General features: G+C 43.2%; 2 protein-coding genes and 1 pseudogene across 2 annotated transcripts in view; 1 reads left to right on the top strand and 2 right to left on the bottom strand.

Moving 5' to 3' along the window:
* gabrr1 (gamma-aminobutyric acid type A receptor subunit rho1) overlaps window positions 1–3,977 on the top strand; it is a 70,310-nt gene extending 66,333 nt beyond the window's left edge. Inside the window, exons 8-10 of the mRNA XM_066676571.1 lie at window positions 220–372; window positions 1,688–1,884; window positions 2,070–3,977. Coding sequence (XP_066532668.1) covers window positions 220–372; window positions 1,688–1,884; window positions 2,070–2,372 — 653 coding nt within the window. The 3' untranslated portion in view covers window positions 2,373–3,977. The remainder of the gene's footprint in view (window positions 1–219; window positions 373–1,687; window positions 1,885–2,069) is intronic.
* Window positions 3,978–5,255: 1,278 nt separating this feature from the next.
* LOC136702743 (peptidase M20 domain-containing protein 2-like) lies at window positions 5,256–13,946 on the bottom strand (annotated as a pseudogene).
* pnrc1 (proline-rich nuclear receptor coactivator 1) lies at window positions 13,330–16,803 on the bottom strand. Its single transcript, XM_066677739.1, has 2 exons — window positions 15,646–16,803; window positions 13,330–15,061 (listed from the first exon to the last, which is right to left on the bottom strand). Exons 1-2 carry the CDS (start codon window positions 16,030–16,032, stop codon window positions 14,588–14,590), a joined length of 861 nt encoding a protein of 286 aa, XP_066533836.1. The 5' UTR covers window positions 16,033–16,803; the 3' UTR covers window positions 13,330–14,587.
* Between the last annotated feature and the right edge of the window lie 3,781 nt (window positions 16,804–20,584).

Here is a 20,584-nt window from a genome sequence, read left to right as displayed (position 1 = left end):
TTCAATGGAAAGTCATTGTAAAAAGGTCTTATACCGGGTTTGGACCATTTCCTATTTTTCCATTCACCATTAAACTTTCACACAATATGAAGGACAACTTCTGTGTTTAAAGGATGTAGTAAACTAATAATCCACAACAAGTGATACATGATTTCATTGGATAGCGACGATGTATTACACTATTCACACCTTTATCTCGGGTCTGTTCCTCTCCTCCAGGTTGGTACAATCGTCTGTACATCAACTTCACCCTTCGGCGGCACATCTTCTTTTTCCTGCTGCAGACCTACTTTCCGGCCACTCTGATGGTCATGCTCTCCTGGGTGTCCTTCTGGATCGACCGCCGCGCCGTCCCCGCCAGGGTGCCTCTAGGTAAAAACACACACACTTTAAAAAGATCAAAAATGGAGTTGGTGTCACTTTGCCAAGAGCGAGAGGAGTATGTCCCTGTCATATTACTGGATCCACTATGACAGGGGCGACAACTCCAGTCCTGGAGGGCCACTATTAAGCACGGTGTGATGGTTTTTCTGCTCACACGCTCCTGATTCAACTTGTGTGTTAATTACCAGGTTTAGTCTGCATTTCTGTGTGAATTTGATAGCATTCGGTCACAATAACATAAGTGTGGTCAAGTACTGAAGTCAGATGATTAGTTCTGCCTCACAAACTTTACTCCAACTCATTCTAAAGATATTGGATTGAGCTCCATAACTTATTTTGGCCTCGTCTTTTTAGTATCAACAACTTGGAAAATTGAGGAACAGTAACAACAGACTCCACATCCTGAACACACCCTATACGTTTAGTTAGTGCTGTTTGACATGAGCATATAGTGACACACAGGTGCCAAAGAAAAAACGGAGCAGGCTCTTGTAGAGGCTATGCATTGATACCACTGTTGGACAGTTTCTCGTTGGACAGGATGAAAAGATATTGGCATGTCATTTGCTCCTACTTTCAAAGTATAGGTTGAGAGGGCACAGCATGACACTAGGAACACAGATAGGATACACTAAGGACTCACAGGTGTAAGGCGTTGCTAGCACAGTGGAAAAGAGACCAAAGATAAGGTGGCACAGTGGCGCAGCAGGTAGTGTTGTAGACACACATCTCCAGGGACCTGGGGTTGTGGGTTCGAGGAGTGTGGTGTGTTCTCCCTGTGTCCGCGTGGGTTTCCTCCGGGTGCTCCGGTTTCCTCCCACAGTCCAAAAACACGTTGGTAGGTGGATTGGTGACTCAAAAGTGTCCGAAGGTGTCAGTGTGTGTGTGTGTGTGTTGCCCTGTGAAGGACTGGCGCCCCCTCCAGGGTGTATTCCTGCCTTGCGCCCAGTGATTCCAGGTAGGCTCTGGACCCACCGCGACCCTGAACTGGATAAGGGTTACAGATAATGAATGAATGAATGAATTAATTCTTGCTGAATTTGTTGTAAAGTCATTCTCAAACAACTCTGTTGTAGACTTTTATGTGTTTCTGAACAATGATGTTGCCACTCACTCAGTGGGTGTATCCATGCTGACTTCAGCCAGCTGTCATGCACATACCCTGTACTAATTCCACTTCCCTGAAATGGGGGCAGCTCCAAAGGGCGGTCATTTTATTGTTCAGTAACCTCTAAGGAAAACTGTTTTAGTTTTGTATCTGTTAAAGACTTCTGATTTTTTGTTGCTTGTACTCTTTCTCCAGGCATCACCACAGTGCTCACCATGTCCACCATCATCACGGGGGTCAATGCTTCCATGCCCCGAGTATCCTACATCAAAGCCGTGGACATCTACCTTTGGGTCAGCTTTGTCTTCGTATTCCTCTCTGTTATAGAGTACGCAGCCGTAAACTACCTGTCCACTTTGCAGGAGCGGAAGGAGCGGAAGCTTAGAGAGAGGGTAAGAAACTTGCAGTGTCCAGATTACAGTTTGTGTATAGCTTACAAACTACATATATCCTGGTACATACACACACACACACACACACACACAGGCACAGTGGCCACAGAGCATGTGGCACCAATATGTCAGTAAGCATTTCCCTAAATCCCCAAATCCCTGACCGTCCTTTCACCTGTGTCCAGCTGCCGTGCACGTGCGGGTTGTCCCACCCGGGCCAGATCATGATGAGCAGCAGCTACAGCGAGATGGACGCCATGACCACGGGTCACTACGGGATGCCGGAGATGAACGGGGACAAACGGGAGCGCATCCTAGTGCAGCTGGCCCTGGACAAAGAGCAGGGCACTCACGGCCAGGGAGGAAACACTCGCACCTACAACAGCAGCATATGGATCGACACTCATGCCATCGATAAGTACTCACGGGTCATCTTCCCTGGGGCGTACACGCTCTTCAACATCATATACTGGTCCATCTACTCCTAACGGCTGGTGCTGAAGTTTGCAGCATTGGGATGGAGACGTCCTGGGAGCTTTTGGGTCATTTATTGGCCCTGAAGTGGGACTGAGCACGTCTGAAAATACTAGAACCTTCTGTCCATTCCGTCCAAGTCGGGAGCAGAGGTCGTTCAAGCAAGGACACACAATTTTTACAGACCCAGAGACCTTATCCACAGTTTCTAATCAGGTCTAATCAAGAAAAAAAGAAGATAAGACACTTGTCTTTTGTGGTTCTTCTCCTCTACCGAAAGTCATGCATGAGTGACGCCGTCTTCTTTTTAATTGTAGACTGTCTCACACGTTGATAGTTTGACACAACAGAAGAAAAACGACTTTTTAGTCAGAGTTTATGTAGTTTTACATAGAAGTTGTATATCTGTAGTTTAATCTTTGATTTCCAGGAGACCTCCAGGTAGGGCTGGGCGATATGGACAAAAACAGTGATGTTAGTATCATAGTATTATAAGAATGTACATTATACTGGGCCCTGTCTTTCGATGTGAAACAGTATTTAAGATTTTATCATCTGTATCTGATGAAAATTTGGCAGCGAATGTTCTCCAAGTGTACTGATCTGTCTCAGGACGATGCAAAGAAAACTAGCTTTCACCTCATCAGCTTGGTAGGATGGAGACATTCATGGGACTAATGTTATCACAGAATTTGGTGAAATCAGAAAAGAAAGTACTAATAAAAATGTGTAGAAGACATGACGGGAACCCAGAACTAGCTTAAATTTAAAGGGAACATGAACCGAGGCCTTTCTTTCTGTTGAGTACTGAACAACTAGTCTAGTTGATTTTCCTAACTCTTAAAAGTGAATGGCTAGACTTCCACAAACTGCTCACGTACCGAGCTGCTAATACCAATCGTTTTGCTAGACGTACCTCAGACGTGCATTATCAAAAAGTGATCGTCGTTATCATCTTATCGCCCAGGCCGACCTCCAGGTGTCAGATGACATTTCTGTGATACATTCTTTGTAGTGTCAATAGAAATGAACATTGTGCAAAAATCTGTGGCAGATTCCAGTGAATGCATGGGAACAGTACGAGTCCGTGTTGTCATCACTCTTCCAGAATTGGGTGTAAGTTATAGCAGTGTAGCTTAGGCTGAGTACGGTATATTCTCCTTGTGATGTAGGTCAATCTGAATCTCTACAGTCAAAAGAAAATCAACATAGAGCATTTGGTGTAGTATCGATTGCTTTAAAGGGCAGAGGGAGTCAAAAACGCTTTCCAAAAATAGTGATTTAGATATCGTATTACCGACTGGTCGTCCATTAATTGAGCATCCTTTGTGTGAAGAATGCTGTTATCGTTCTGGTTTTGATTTATGTTTAGAGAAGTAAAATGATTAAAGTGCTGAACCAAATATCCGTGAATACGATGAGTAAAACATATTGTATATTGTGATATTTTTGTTTCTTCTGAGAAATGGCAATTGCTTGTTTTTAGAAAATGTAATACTCTGAATATTGTTTATTATCATAATTTGATGCATGGACTGTTCCTAAAATAAAGTTGTATCCACAATTTTGATCACAGCTGGTTGTCATGGAATAAGTGACGTAAACACAATTTTATTGGGGTTTGAATTTATTTGCTGAGTGTAAACCTTTTGGCAAATGTAAACATTAAATACGTGTTTTGTATTTATTTATTTTTTATAAATTAATTAATTTATTAATTTATCTCGATTGTAATAAATGTAGCAAATAAATACATTTAAGGAAACACTTTGAATTTTTGCTCGGGGGCTCCCCCTACAGTTGCAGAGTGTAATTCACTTTTACAGCACTGTCCTGAAATAAAGGGGGAGAGCATGTGTTGTCCTACCCTTCTCCAAAAGTTACATAGTGCCGTTTCTGCAGTGCTGAGTCTGGAGTAGCATTGACGGAGGCTCTGTTCTCCCTGTCACAGGTCAGTGGAGCATCACAGTGATTTTGAAGCAGGAAGTTTAAGGTAAAAGCACTACCTAGTGTTCTTTAACAATGACCACTCGTTTACTATTTGCAAATTAAATGGACTGCTCATATGTGTTATGGAGAGGTAAGACTTGAGTAGAGAAAGTGAGTTAAAGGAATTAATTCATTCATTATCTGTAACCCTTATCCAGTTCAGGGTCGCGGTGGGTCCAGAGCCTACCTGGAATCATTGGGCGCAAAGCAGGAATACACCCTGGAGGGGGCGCCAGTCCTTCACAGAGCGACACAGACGCATTGACTCACACCTACGGACACTTTGGAGTCACCAATCCACCTACCAACGTGTGTTTTTGGACTGTGGGAGGAAACCGGAGCACCCGGAGGAAACCCACACGGACACAGGGAGAACACACCACACTCCTCACAGACAGTCACCCGGAGGAAACCCACGCAGACACAGGGAGAACACACCACACTCCTCACAGACAGTCACCCGGCGGAAACCCACGCAGACACAGGGAGAACACACCACACTCCTCACAGACAGTCACCCGGAGGAAACCCACGCAGACACAGGGAGAACACACCACACTCCTCACAGACAGTCACCCGGAGGAAACCCACGCAGACACAGAGAGAACACACCACGCTCCTCACAGACAGTCATCCGGAGGAAACCCACGCAGACACAGGGAGAACACACCACACTCCTCCAGGTCCCTGGAGCTGTGTGACTGCGACACCTACCTGCTGCGCCACTGTGCTGCCCCCCAAAAAAGATTAGTAAAATGTATTTAAATGTAATGCAATGCAAAAGATATTATGGTTATGAACCTAGAGGTGCAGAAAGGGTTAAACCTTGGTGAAAGTGCTTGTTTCTAAGCTCTCTGTGCTGATGAAATCTGCCTCTCTGTGTTTTTCCTGCTGGTGCCTCAGGCCTCTCAATCACCCCCTATGGCCAGGGCTTTGGCAGCTCGAAGAGTGAAGAACTGAGCATCCTCTGCACCTGAAAAACAGAAGGTGACCCTTAACCAATACAAGTACTCCACAGTCCTAGAAGCCATGCAGTAACGCTGTTTCACCTGCAGAAGGAGCTGTCCTCTTTCTTCTCACACTCACCAGAAGTGACTATATTCCTCGGTATGACCTAATATTAGTATAAAAACAAATAACATTGTTACAGAAAGTGGTGATACTCTGTGTTGGTTTAACCCTTTCCTAATTTTTTCTTGTATCAGTCAGTATTTTTATTGGAGGTTAACATCCTATACCTAGTTTTACATGTTAAATCCATTATTATGATCTACTACATTGTAGGTAAAAAAATATATATCATTTTAAATCTATTGAACGTACTGTTTCATGTTTATTGTAGTTGTATATATTTTCTATAAACAAAACACGCTGAGAAAAATAATGATTTTATGTAATGATTTTAGGGGCCTAAGCCTTTTGTGTACTGTATATTTAGTACAGAATCGATGATGCATACAGACCACCTGTACAACAGGACGTTTCATAATGTAAAGCAAGACCAACTGAGAAATGACTGCTTCTTATGAAACACAATCCAGTTAGAGGTATTCTCACACACTCACACACTCACACACACGTATATATTTACAAACCGGATTCCAAAAAAGTTGGGACACTAAACAAATTGTGAATAAAAACTGAAGGCAATGATGAGGAGGAGCCAACATCTAATATTTTATTCAGAATAGAACACAAATCACAGATCAAAAGTTTAAACTGAGAGAATGTATCATTTTAAGGGAAAAATATGTTGTTTCAAAATTTCATGGTGTCAACAAATCCCAAAAAAGTTGGGACAAGGCCATTTTTTACCACTGTGTGGCATCCCCCCTTCTTCTTACAACACTCAACAGACGTCTGGGGACAGAGGAGACCAGTTTCTCAAGTTTAGAAATAGGAATGCTCTCCCATTCATGTCTAATACAGGCCTCTAACTGTTCAATCGTCTTGGGCCTTCTTTGTCGCACCTTCCTCTTTATGATGCGCCACATGTTCTCTACAGGTGAAAGATCTGGACTGCAGTCTGCCATTTCAGTCCCCGGATCCTTCTCCTACGTAGCCATGATGTTGTGATTGCTGCAGAATGTGGTCTGGCATTATCTTGTTGAAAAATGCAGGGTCTTCCCTGAAAGAGATGATGTCTAGATGGGAGCATATGTTGTTCTAGAACATGAACATAGTTCTCTGCATTAATGGTGCCTTTCCAGACATGCAAGCTGCCCATGCCACAAGCACTCATGCAACCCCATACCATCAGTGATGCAGGCTTCAGAACGGAGCGTTGATAACAACTTGGGTTATCCTTGTCCTCTCTGGTCCGGATGACATGGCGTCACAGTGTTCCATAAAGAACTTCAAATCGTGATTCATCTGACCACAGAACAGTCTTCCATTTTGCCACACTTCATTTTAAAAGACCCCTGGCCCAGTGCAAACGTCTGAGCTTGTGGAGCTTGCTTAGAAATGGCTTCCTCTTTGCACTGTAGACTTTCAGCTGGCAACGGCGGATGGCACGGTGGATTGTGTTCACTGACAATGCTTTCTGGAAGTAATCCTGAGTCCATTCTGTTATTTCCTTGACAGTGGCATTCCTGTTTGAGGTGCAGTGACGTTTAAGGGCCCGGAGATCACGAGCATCCAGTAGAGTTTTACGGCCTTGACCCTCACACACAGCAATTGTTCCAGATTCTCTGAATCTTTTGATCATGTTATGCACGGTTGATGATAACTTAAAAGTCTTTGCTATTTTACGCTGGGTAACACCATTCTGGTATCGCTGCACTATCTTTCTGCACAACAATGGTGGAATTGGTGATCCTCTTACTATCTTGGCTTCAGAGAGACACTGACACTCTGAGAAGCTCTTTTTAGACCCAATCATGTTGTCAATTGACTTAATTAGTGTTAATTGGTCTTCCAGCTCTTTGCTATATGCTCAATTTCCTTTTTCCAGCCACTTATTGCTACTTGTCCCAACTTTTTTGGGATTTGTTGACACTGTGAAATTTTGAATCGACATATATTTCCTTTAAAATGTTACATTTACTCAGATTAAACTTTTGATCTGTCATCTATGTTCAATTACGAATAAAATATTAACATTTGCCATCTCCACATCATTGTTCATCATCAGTTTTTATTCACAATTTGTTTAGTGTCCCAACTTTTTTTGGAATCTGCTTTGTATATACTCACTCGTGTTTAGGAATGCTCATACATTCATTCATTATCTGTAACCCTTATCCAGTTCACGGTCGCGGTGGGTCCAGAGCCTACCTGGAATCACTGGGTGCGAGGCAGGAATACACCCTGGAGGGGGCGCCAATCTTTCACAGGGCAATGCACACACTCACACATTCAGTCACATCTACAGACACTTTTGAGTCACCAATCCACCTACCAACGTGTGTTGTTGGAACGTGGGAGGAAACCGGAGCACCCGGAGTAAACCCACGCAGACACAGAGAGAATACACCACACTCCTCACAGACAGTCACCCGGAGGAAACCCACGCAGACACAGGGAGAACACACCACACTCCTCACAGACAGTCACCCAGAGGAAACCCACGCAGACACAGAGAGAACACACCACACTCCTCACAGACAGTCACCCAGAGGAAACCCACGCAGACACAGAGAGAACACACCACACTCCTCACAGACAGTCACCCAGAGGAAACCCACGCAGACACAGAGAGAACACACCACACTCCTCACAGACAGTCACCCGGAGGAAACCCACGCAGACACAGGGAGAACACACCACACTCCTCACAGACAGTCACCCGGAGCGCGACTCGAACCCACAACCTCCAGGTCCCTGGCACAGAACCCTTAAATCACCACTGTGTGTTTAAATCAGAGGTGTATTAACACTTAGAAATGTAGTATGTAGCACTCTACTGACTATTACAGAATCTGTAGAAGTGCTGTCTGCCTTCTCACACATTCTAATGTGTCAAAGCAGGAGACAGAATGGACCACAAATCTGTGATTAGCTTTTGCAGTGAAGCAGTCGTCACTATGGAAACCAACACCATGTGATTCCTGTTTACACCAAGAAGTATGGCTGTGTTCCAGTTGGCATAGTTTGTACACTTCTAGTAAATGGACTAGAGGAATGCAGGGACATATTTTAGTCCTTTTTCCACAAGATAACACAGTGCTGGATAATCAAACATCCATGAAATTCTTTGGTCAATTTACCACAAGGATCAAACATAACAGCAGTGTCCCCATATGAAAAAAATCTGTATAAACAAGTGTTTTTCTTGCTGAAATCAGATTTAAAAGAAATATAACAGGTCTTTATATATGTTCCCTATAAGTCAGACTTATTTTGTGTATGATTATGGCCACATTCGTACAAAAAAAAAGAGCACACATGACATGAGGGACTTTTGTATAAACCTTACACAATATATTTTAATATGAAATACGTCTGTAGCTTGTTTCTTAATAAATCTTACACTGATTTTAGATCATTATTATAAATCATGTTTTATATAAAATTCACTTATTATAGTTTAAATACTTACAGTGGATTTAAAAGTTATAAATATGTATTGAACATAAAAAATGAATGTCCGCAGGTTTTATGTAACACTTTACATTACAACATGTATGAGACAGTACTGTTACTATACAGGGTGGGCCATTTATATGGATACACCTTAATAAAATGGGAATGGTTGGTGATATTAACTTCCTGTTTGTGGCACATTAGTATATGAGAGGGGGGAAACTTTTCAAGATGGGTGGTGACCATGACGGCCATTTTGAAGTCGGCTATTTTGGAACCAACCTTTGTTTTGACAGTGGGAAGAGGGTCATGTGACACATCAACCTTATTGGGAATTTCACAATAAAAACAATGGTGTGCTTGGTTTTAACGTAACTTTATTCTTTCATTAGTTATTTACAAGTTTCTGACCACTTATAAAATGTGTTCAAAGTGCTGCCCATTGTGTTGGATTGTCAATGCAACCCTCTTCTCCCACTCTTCACGCATTGATAGCAACACCGCAGGAGAAATGCTAGCACAGGCTTCCAGTATCCGCAGTTTCACCTATTTTATGGTCAGCCAGTGTAAAAGTTATGCTACAATTCCCCCGCAGGGGTTTCCACAGTTTTGTATGCAAGGGAATATGTGCGTCTGCTTCATCTGCCTGTGCACTAGATAGTACCAACAGTACTATGTAGACAGAAGGGGGCTAGTGGTCCCCTATTTTCTTACACTAATGTCAGATGGGGATGTGGAGCAGTGGAACCCTGCTCTCTGGAACTGGAGTAAAATATATTTTCTGAAGAGCATTTTGAGCTGAATTTCTGTATAAAAGGATAAAGATCATCATCATCATTAAATGTTGAATGAGCCAGGTGACTATACAGTGTATATTTGTGTGCATATGAATTTATAGTATAGCTAGCTAGGAGTATGTAAAACGTGATCTACCCACATGCTAAGCTTTCTGTAGAGATCATAAGGGTGCGTATTGGAGCGTGTCCAGTCTTCTGCATGCTGACCTCACAGCCTGTTGCCATGGCAGCAGCTCTGAAGCAGGCCTCCGCCTTGGCTTTGATAGCGGGCAGGTCCTGGTGGGAGGGGGTGCATAAATAACACTCCAGCTCACTGTAATCTGGGGTGATGTTGGGCTTCACTCCGCCGCGGTTTATGACACCTGTAATAGACAGCAGTGTCAAAAACAACACTCAGTGACAACATCGTCATTATCTCCATTCACTCACCTGCAGCCGTTAGCGCATACACACACTGGTTAAACATGACACATTCATCCACTAACTCATCTTCTGTAACTGCTTCACTGGGTGCAAGAACACACCATGGGTTCAGTCCTTGCTTCAGTTCACTGCCTGGTGGTGGTGTTCTCTATGAAATTGTCCACAGGTGTAAAAGTAGTTAGCATATTTAGCTACTACATTAGCTATGTTGTGCCCTGTGATGGACTGGTGCCCTTCCCAAGCCTTGTTCCTGCCTTCCGAGTAGGGTGAAGCGGTTACAGATGAATTACTGGATGAATGAATGAATGAATTTAAAGGCAACTTTCCTAACTCCATTATTAGCTTCAAGTGAAAAACATGTTCAGTATCTGAAATCAGCTTTTAGCTAAGAGTCTAAAGTAGTAAACAAAGTATGACTAGGACCACAGATTAGCATTAGGCTAAGTGCATGCTTACATCATCATATACTTTCCTCAGTGCATGAAATGCCAGACCTGTGTGGTTTTAGATAGTGAATGTTTGCGCTGCTAGCACTGTGTACTATTCTTAGAAAGTGATGTGCCGCAGAAAATGTTTGGAAACCACTGGCATATATCATATCATCATTCATTCATTCATTGTCTGTAACCCGTTTATCCAGTTCAGGGTCGCGTTGGGTCCGGAGCCTACCCGGAATCACTGGGTGCAAGGCAGGAACTCACCCTGGAGGGGGCGCCAGTCCTTCACAGGTCAACACACACACATTCTTATATATCATAAATAAAAAGACTAATCTCTGTATGTGCTACAGGACTGTTAAAACCCAATCCAAAAATTTCATTCAGATTTAACGAAATTATTACCTGCCCTCAGAGGCATTCTTATCACACCGCCCTCAAGCACACACACTGCAAAGGTGTTGAGACTCATGCCCTAAGAAACATATAGATGCAGAAAAAAGGACAGAGGGAGGTTTCTAATTGGATGCAGACAGAGGACAAACCTAGGGTTTCCTCTTTTACCCGGACATGTCCTCTTTTTTAGACTTAAAAAAATGTCCGGGCGGAATTTCACAAACGTTCGGGATTTTGTTTTTCTAGAGCTTACATAGAACTTCGAGAAGTTTCCTTCACAAACTAGTCCCGCCCTCCCCTACTCCGATTGGTTCGCTTGAGTGAGAAGGGGGCGTGGTGAAGTAGCCGAAAATCTTTGGATTGGACGGTCTGACTGTAGAGCTACCGTTATTGGTCGATAACCTTCTCTGTAGACATTTAATTGGTCAGTCTGCACGTCAGTAGTGGATCCTCCAGTCAGTCCTGATCTGCTGCTGAAGAACAGAGAGGTTACTGTAGACCATTACAACAGCGTCCAATGCATTTACACCTTTCCAAGGGTATACAGAAGCATGAGATGCATATCCATTGTACTTCAGCACCACACCAAAGGATGGTACAGAGCAATATTATCTTTTATGAGTTAACATTCAGGGACATAATCCTTAATTTTCCCAGATATAAGCATGAAAGTTCCAGGGTGTAAAGTCAGTTAGAGTGATGCCCAATGTGCTTTACTATGAGAAACCTTCTGTGGTGATAATAACCAGACATCTGAAGCTGAATTAATGCTTCTAGTCACAAACTTTCACTTGAACGTTTTGGGATCTGGTTTCAGCTTAAAATGTGTCTTCTAAAATCGTCAAGTCAAGACCAATATTGTAAGGAGTGGGAAAGTAAAACAGCCCCCCACAAAGGAGGTGACCTCTACTCCATAAACAGCCGTGCTAGGCTAACATGCCCCAACATGGCCCCCTGGCCTGTAATCTATTCTGGGAGTAGGCCAGGGCACTGTTACACTGAGATAGCACTGGCATGCAGCTGGCCTAGTATGGGACTTGTGTAACACTAGGTCACAGCTTGGTTAAGAAAGTCCAGCATTAACCTGTTTACTTTTGACCAAGGAGGGAAAGAACTTTAGCCATGGCTGATCAAAAAGCACGCCCTGACCTGTGTTGGGGAGTGTACATTGCTCTCCAGCCCAGTCTTCAGGCCCAATGCTTCCTCAGTTCCAACCTCCGCTATCAAGTTGTGACCACATGCATGCCCTATTCCAGGCAGAGCATCGTATTCACACAAGAATCCAGTGTTCACTGTGGGGTCAATCTCTCTGTCTCCCACCACCTCGAAGAATGCAGTGTCTAATTTAACGTGTGGATCAATCTTCCACCCGGTCTCCTTTTGAAAAAAACTCCACCAGTATGTCATGAGACTGCCTTTCCTTCTGTGCCAGCTCTGGACTGCACCATATGGCCGTGACCAATCGATGGAGCTTGTCCTTGGCCTGGGCAATGGAACTGTAAACCTGCTGCTTCAATTCTTGCAGGGCTCCTGAGCACTCTGCAAACACCGTCAGTCTTTAGTGCTCTAGGTTGCCCAAATTTATAGGTGAAAAAGAGTGCTAGTACTAACATGGAGGAGTTAAACGTAAGTTCTGTCTTGCATATACGCCTGGACAAACTTGGAGAAGGTGGCACCTTGCAGAATGCATTAGATGGCCCAACTTATCGTAAAGATATTATATGGAACCACATCTCTTTCTCCAATAAAGCAGTTCCAGTGCTCCACAGCCCAATATTTTTAAAACCTACCAACAAAACATAAACACAGTGAACTTAAACTTGCACGCAGTTGCCTTGTGATCATTTCACACTTTGCTATGGACATATAAACAAGCTGCCCACAGTGGGTATAGTGAAATGAGGGGTGTGTAAAAACTGTTGGATTTATAGTGCAAGATCACGGTTCCATTTCTTTTCGCCTCAGGGCAGAATAAATATACTGTAGGTCATGTCTCAAAGTCCATGCAGTGACTCAGATCGTCAGCTAATTAAGTCCTTCATGCACTGAATCACATCTCAAAGATTAGAACTTGATCCTTGCAGTAGATAGGGAAGTTTGATTTCCATTGCCAGACGGGCTGCTGTATCCCAGCTGGCATTGGGGCGGGGGGGTGAACTGAAACAGAGTTGAATATTACGCAACAGTATGCTTCACAGCTCTTGGATGTTGCGTAACCTTTTTCATGTCTGTGCCACAGCTGTAAAAACAGCATTCAGGTGAAGAGCACAGACTAATCTCAGAGTGGATTGATAATTGATGAAAACGTTTAAAGTGCAGCACTCTGCCCAAGCTTTAATTTCATGGTCAAGCTCGCCTTTCTCCTTTAAGCAAATAAACAAAAACAAGCCGATGTCATAGGGGTAGCCAAATTCTTTATTTCAATACTTTTAAATAAAAACGTTTATAACGTTTCATTTGATCAATTGCTTAAATGGGAATGCAAGTTGCTTTTTGCTTTTTTTAAAAACAGACTGCAGTCAAAAGGTTGAAAACAATTATTGTTGCAACACAATGAATCGGGTTTCGGTAATGGCCAAACAAAAAAAACAGAAGTGTCTTAAACTGAGAAAGTTCAGTCAAAATAAAGAAAAAGAAAAGGATGCTGGTAGCTGCCTGGCTTTCTCCATACACATGTAAACACTTCACGACGATGAAGCAGTTTCTCTCTCCTGAAGTAAACATCATTCTCAGTATGTCAAGCACAACATTCAATAAACCAGGGGCAATGCTGTGAATGCTACGGAAAAGGAATGAAAATTACAAAACAAAGCGTCCTTATCCTTTATCAGAAACATCAGTGCTTGCAGACTTGGATAAGAAACCAAGGGTTTTTGGAAATTGCTGTTTGTTCGTCTTTCGTCCGTTTTGCTTCGGATGTAGGCAGTGCTCCTTATGCGAGACCAAAGTCCTCCCGTGTAGACTTGCGCTCATTCTCTCCGTCATCTGTTGAGCCCCCTCCCAGGACAGTCCATGTCATTCCACTCCTCTCCTCTCCACTGACAATGCAGGCTCTCTATGCAGTGCATTCAGGCATAGCAGCCACAAAAACGTGTGGACGGGTTCACAGAACCTTACAGCGCCACACTCGTCGATTCTCACACCTTAAAGGGACCCGTGTTGGTTTTTCAGTCTTGTGCAAAGTTGTAAGCAAACCTCTTACATGCAATGTGCCCCAAAAAATGGCTCCTGTAGCTTATCAGTACACTTTAAAAAGAGCATACCACCAGATCATGATATACCATGATGAACATCATCATGTGACTCATAAGCCTCAGTAACAAAACTAGATTTACTCTTCTGTTAAAATTAACATCAAAAAAATATACACATATATTACATGTCTTACAGTATTTACATTTACACAAGTTTTTTTTTTAAAAAAGAAAAAACCATTTAACACAAGGCCGCTTTCTTAACACAAATGCAAGACGTTTCCTTAAAAAAAAATAATAATAAAATTTTACAGTCGAAACTCAATACGTCCTGTTGCAACAATTGATGTTCCCAGTCTTTCGCCTGACGGTCCAATGCCAATTTGTCTGGTGCTTTTAAGGTGTTGAGGTGTCATCTTAAAGAGTTCATACATATGAACGAATGCTTTGAAGACTGAACTGAAGGTCATGGTTTGGCTTGGACCTTCAGCAGGGTTTTTAGATGAACGGACATCTGCTCTCTGCTGCTGTCGGAATGTTTGGGGCTGTTCTCGCCCACCCAGTGACTGGGGGGTTTGGGCAGCACACTCGGCGATGGTGGTTCGCTGAACTTGGCGCCTGCGTAGGTTTTCTCTCCATCTTTGAGATTCTCCTCTGGTAAAGGCTGAGGGGGGGACACATTCGCGTTCCTGCTGGCATCTGCGGAGCTCAGAGGCCTCTTCCCTTCCCTGCGGCTGGCAACGAGGAACAAAGGAGTGCTCTGCTGACTGCTGCTCTCACTTTTCCTCACCAGTGTGACGCCGGGAGCGTTGTTGAGCCTGTTCTTCTGACTGCGTGTGTTTAGGTTAGGAGCGGACTGATCGTGTTTGTTCAGACTGTGGATTGACTGCCCGTTCGACTGGTTTCCTCTTTCCACCCTTCCCGTTTTTATTTTCAGCAGCTGAAGACAAAGAAACAACATGGGCAAAGAGTCAAGGCATTGTAAACGTATGGTTTCTTCGCTCAACGGCTTATTTATGCCACTTAAAACGTTTAAAAAGAGACGCATTTGACTTAGGAATGGAATTCATTAACAGCAGCTCAAACAGCACGTAGGCCCTTTATGCACCGCCCTCTGCCATGCCCCTCTTTTCCTTCCGCGTTGAGCTCTAGTCCAGAGCAGTACAACACAGAAACAGGCAGATGAACCATTAATAATAAACAATAATCAGAAACAGTTGAGAGAGTGTTGTGTAAAAACTCCAAACGCCCCGATAATGGGTCAGTGATGCTTTTTGTAGCTCTCAGTTCTAACAAAACTGGATTTAACCCACTGTTTAACGTGTGTAACAGTGGAATGGCTCTCTAATATACTTAAAATCCTGTAGTACATGGGTCTTTAAGGACGACTAACTATTTGGATCAATACAGACCAAATTTATACTGAGTGTAAGACGTCCAAGTGATTAAACTCTCCGCCGACCTTCGTCCACCTCTGCTCCTACAGAACACCAACGTTAGACAAAGCTCTGTGTTTATATCTACCTCCTTTTTGGCTCCTGTTTTGAGATGACCCCCGGCAGTTCTGCTGGATGGCGTCTCGGTGGTGTTGTTGTTGTTGATGTCGGAGAGACGCATCGTGTTGTTGTTGTTGTTGCTGCTCCGGAGAAGGGTCGACTGCTTCTGTAAGTGCTGTTGCTGCCCCTGGCCGTGTTTGCTCTGGAGAACGGACGCCGTGCGGACTCTCCGAGCGCCCTTCTTCAGCAGAGCTCGCCGGGAGGCGTTGAGGTTGGAGCGGGCGGAGGAGGACCCTATCACCGCGGATGGCGGCTTGCTGTTTTCCACGTCCTCCAGGCTCGGTTCGATACGGCGGGCCAGCGTTTCTCCCAGCATTATTTCAAATCCGCCGCAGGGCAGTAAGGGTGGATACATTGAGGGTGAAAAACAGGCAGCAAAATGTTAAGAGATAAAATGGTCCGCAGCCCTTGGGAGAGCAACGTTAACGTTAAGCTGAAGAACGTTAGACGCGGCGGGCGAGTGCAGCAGCTCGTTACCGTTATTGTTAGCCAGAGAGCTAACAGTGTTTACCACAAAACTCGGTTAGTTTCCACTAAAGTCGCCCGCATTAACGCTCTTTTTTTCTCAAAATAAGAGCCTGGCGTCAATTGGCATCGGACACTGTCGAAATAGCCCTGTTTTAGCCGCTAAAAACCCTTGTAAACACGACCTTAAAAAGTTTAGGTCGAGATGGCGCAGCGCAGATCTCACTTCAGCGAAATGGCGCAGAACAGTGTTCCACAGTTCCGCCTCGTAGCGCCACGGCGTGAGCCCTCCCTCTTTTGCGAAAACAAACGGAAAAAAAAGGAAAAGAGAAAGTACAAAATATATTAACTCTCCCTTTAGTCAAAACCTTAAAAAAAAAAACTTAACGGACAAATAACGTTAGTGTCGACGAATAAAACGCTCAGCTAGTTGTACCTATCGAAACAAAAGGAGGCAGGTTCATATGAATAGCGCTGGCTACGGACTTCTGCTCCACTAAGACTGCACCGTTTTCTCGTATTCTGAAAATACCCAACGTTTATTTTCTTCTCGAGAAACTAAGTCTAAGGCAGTTAACGTTAACGAAGACAAAAGCTTTAAAAAATGTCCCCAGTCTCTACACACAGTCCGGACTTTCCCAGTCTGCTCAACTCCACAGAGAGGCGTGGTTTCGGCCACATTTCACAGTACGTCACAATGGATGTAAGCTGACTGCTTCCAAATATGGCAGTCGTATCCGGTACATTACGTAATCGAAGTGAGAGGATGATGGAGCCAGTGTTTTGTCAACAATTTCAACAACAGAAACGCACAGAGATACATTTCTAACCTCTAAAACATTTTAGCAGACATCAGAGCCCACTGCGATCCACACCATCCCATCTACAGTTGACTATTTCCCTGCTTTCATTAGAGCATGTTACAGTATTAGCAGGCAACATATATTAGCATATATTTTTTCAATAAAAATGCCTGTCATTTATGCTTCAAGATACATAAACAGAAATTTTTTTAGAAGGCATATCATGCACAAAAAAACAAACAAACAAACAAAAAAAACATTCAACCACATGGTATATCATTTCTGTTTGGAAACAGCAGTGTTCCAATGACATTCTCATACAGGCAGGTTTAGACGGCCAGGGTTTCTTGTGTTTATAAGCCTAAGGAACCAATCCTGTGAACTTGTGGAGCAGGTTTTTTGAACTTCAAGTGAGCAGCGGAGAAGTAGGTGGAGATCGAGGCAGGCACCAATTGCATGTTCACAAATCTGCGAGTGCTGCATAAAAGCAAAGATGCTGAGTTGAATCTAAGGTATTTAGATTTCATTTATTTTGGAAATAACATTTAAATCAGTATTTCTGGTGAGTTTTCAGGGTTAAATCTGACTGGATAGGACTTTAAAATACACCACTGACATTGACACAAACATTATTTTATCTTTTTTTTTTTTTTCCTACTACTAATATTAAAGCCAGTGTGTCCATGCTTTAGTGATGTCATAAACCAGCCTGTAATATGGATCATACATTATGGCCACTCAATTCTTTGAGTCCAAAATCTTTATATATTTACTTAAATTTAAAATTTATACATCTGAGGATTGTATAGAGGGGTTAATATTGTAGGAAAGCATTTATTTTTTTAATAAAAACGAATTTCTTTGTCTCATTATATTCACCCCTTTTATGTTTTGACAAAAAATTAACAAATTGTACTGTAACATGCAATTAGTTAGTCCCAGTGCTCGTCAGTATCCCTGTCTCCTCTTCATTTTCAGTGTTGATTTCACAGAGCATGGTGATGCACATGCTTGGCAGAGTTTTCCAAACAGTTTACACATAAATGGCTCTTGGTTGCATCAGGCAATTCTGTCTTGGACCTGGAAACCCCAGGGGGCAGTTTTGCATTTTCACGGTTCCTGATTCAATACCATTAATCACAGAGCTCATTTCATGAGGATCGTTGTAGATGCTACACTGCAGGACAGGAGACAGGATAGGTTACTAGTGAGAACTGTATTACATAACATCATCCGAAACCAAAGAGAGGCTGTGGCCATGAAAGAAATCCACAGAAACCTAGCGTGAAAAATCCTGCCATTTCACCTTCACAGAAAGTGATACATGGGTATTTATCTCTATGCTATTATACATTAGCATTCTGTTCCCACAGCAGACGGCCCTGGGGGTGGCTGACTGATCGCATGCTCTCGCACACTCTCGCTCAGAAGGAATGCCTGGTTGGATGAGAAGGAGCAAATCTGCTAAGCAACAGCCACTGTTGTGTTGCTGGGGGAAAATCTCGTCACAAGAAAACCAGCACTGTCCTGCTGGGATTGGTCACAAGCACTGCTCCTCTCCACACTTAAACCCCACTTATTGCCCATGAACACACAAACACATTCATCACCCCTTCAATATCAAACACCACCATTACCTTCACAACACTATAATAACGTCCACCCTCAAAAACCCACCATTACCTACAAATCCCAACATTACCCCTCTATTTGAAACATAATTTTAAATATATACACCACTACTGCATCCACATTTAAAAACTAGCATTACGTCACCAATACCTCTCACCATCAAACACCATTATCATACACCGCCATATCTACAAACTGTCAAAAGCCAATAGCATCCAAACATCACTATTACATCCACCCTCAAATGCAACCATTAACCCCTGCAAATATCAAGCACCAGTATTATACACCACTACTGCATCCACAATAAACCCATTATTACCCAGCCAAAAAAACCAAATAAAATACAAAAGCACCCCCATTACCATCATAACATCACTGTTACTCAATCCAACACGATCATTTAAACACAATTATCAAACCACTGACATCCCCCGTCAAACATACCCATTACCCACAGAATATCAAATACCACTGTTCTTTCATTTACTCCCATCAAAATGTACAAACCTTTAAACTCTACATTTGTCATCATAACATCACTATTATATCCACCCTCAAACACAATTGCGTCATCCTCTATCAACATGTCCCCCCGGTCCAAGGGCCTATTGTGTAGCCGATGCCTGCACCTATGCAACTACATCTCCCTTGCATTTTTTAGAAATTGCTTGAAGCAATTACATGTGATTTTGGAAATTCTGTTTCTATCTGTGGATTCTGTACAATGTGCCACAATTCTTTCAAAACAAACTGCCATCTCCATCCTCAGGGACACGGTGTGTCCAGAGCCTACCTGGAATCATTGGGCGCAAGGCGGGAATACACCCTGGAGGGGGCGCCAGTCCTTCACAGAGCAACACAAACATTCACTCACACACTAACACCTATGGGCACTTTTGAGTCGCCAATCGACCTACCAACGTGTGTTTTTGGACTGTGGGAGGAAACCCACGCAGACACAGGGAGAACACACCACACTCCTCCCAGACAGTCACCCGGAGGAAACCCACGCAGACACAGGGAGAACACACCACACAGACAGTCATCCAGAGGAAACCCACACAGACACAGGGAGAACACACCACACTCCTCACAGAGAGTCACCTGGAGCAGGAATTGAACCCACAACCTCCAGGTCCCTGGAGCTGTGTGACTGCGACTGTGGGCTTCCATTTGTCAAATAAAGAATAACAGTATGGAAATCCTTTGGGTGGTCGAGTAACCGCAACCCACCTCCCAACCCATATAGAAATAATGACTCGACATTCATGTATTAGTTATGTAATGGCGTTTGCTTTTTAAATCCTTAATATTACTGATATCTAAGCTCCATGTTTAATAATGAGTACTTTCTATTGCATTCTATTCTTACTGAGTTTGGCATGAAATTGCAGCACTGTGCATATTGTAACAAGGTGATTGGTTACTAGTGACAGTTGTGGTTCTTCACTGGAAATCATGACTCACAAAATCCCAGAGTTACGCAACACGCAGTGAGTTTATTCTGTTGGTATTTCCACTCTTTTCGATGTCATAGATGCTACGGTGAAACAAAGGTCAAATGCATGGACACAAACCATGTAACAAATGTTTATTCACACATCACTGGCAAATATTTGTGGACACCTGCTCATCCAATATTTCTTTTAAAACGACTACATTTGCTGAAGTAATACATTTTACTTTTCTGGGAAGACTTGAGAGGACATGGCGGATTTCATGTGCCAACCTGATGGCATTCAGCCACAAGAACATCAGTGAGGGACAGGTGCTGATGTTGGAAGACAAGAGTTGGGGGGTCAGAGACCCCATTTCAACTCACTCTGAAGCTTCTGATTGGTGCTCTTTCACTCCTTCACTGGGAAATGTTTAACCCCTTTAGCCGACACTTGGTACTGATTAGGGTCAACCTTGTTTATTTCTTTCTTACATTTCTTGTTTGTTTACCTTCACAAATTCCACTCGTCTGGGATAGTTCTGACACTGAGCTCCCCCTGCTGGCTC

Source organism: Hoplias malabaricus, chromosome 7, assembly GCF_029633855.1.
Source record: "Hoplias malabaricus isolate fHopMal1 chromosome 7, fHopMal1.hap1, whole genome shotgun sequence".
NCBI classification, from domain to species: Eukaryota; Metazoa; Chordata; class Actinopteri; order Characiformes; family Erythrinidae; genus Hoplias; species Hoplias malabaricus.
Note: the sequence above shows the minus strand (reverse complement) of the source record. Positions and strands in the feature narration are given on the sequence as shown.

What these genes read in the sequence shown, in the direction of transcription:
- pnrc1 (XM_066677739.1), bottom strand. Translation starts at nt 16,032, where the DNA reads ATGTATCCACCCTTACTGCCCTGCGGCGGATTTGAAATAATGCTGGGA. An exon ending in AAACAGGAGCCAAAAAGGAG is followed by an intron (nt 15,062 to 15,645) that starts GTAGATATAAAC and finishes CTTTGTCTTCAG; the next exon opens with CTGCTGAAAATAAAAACGGG.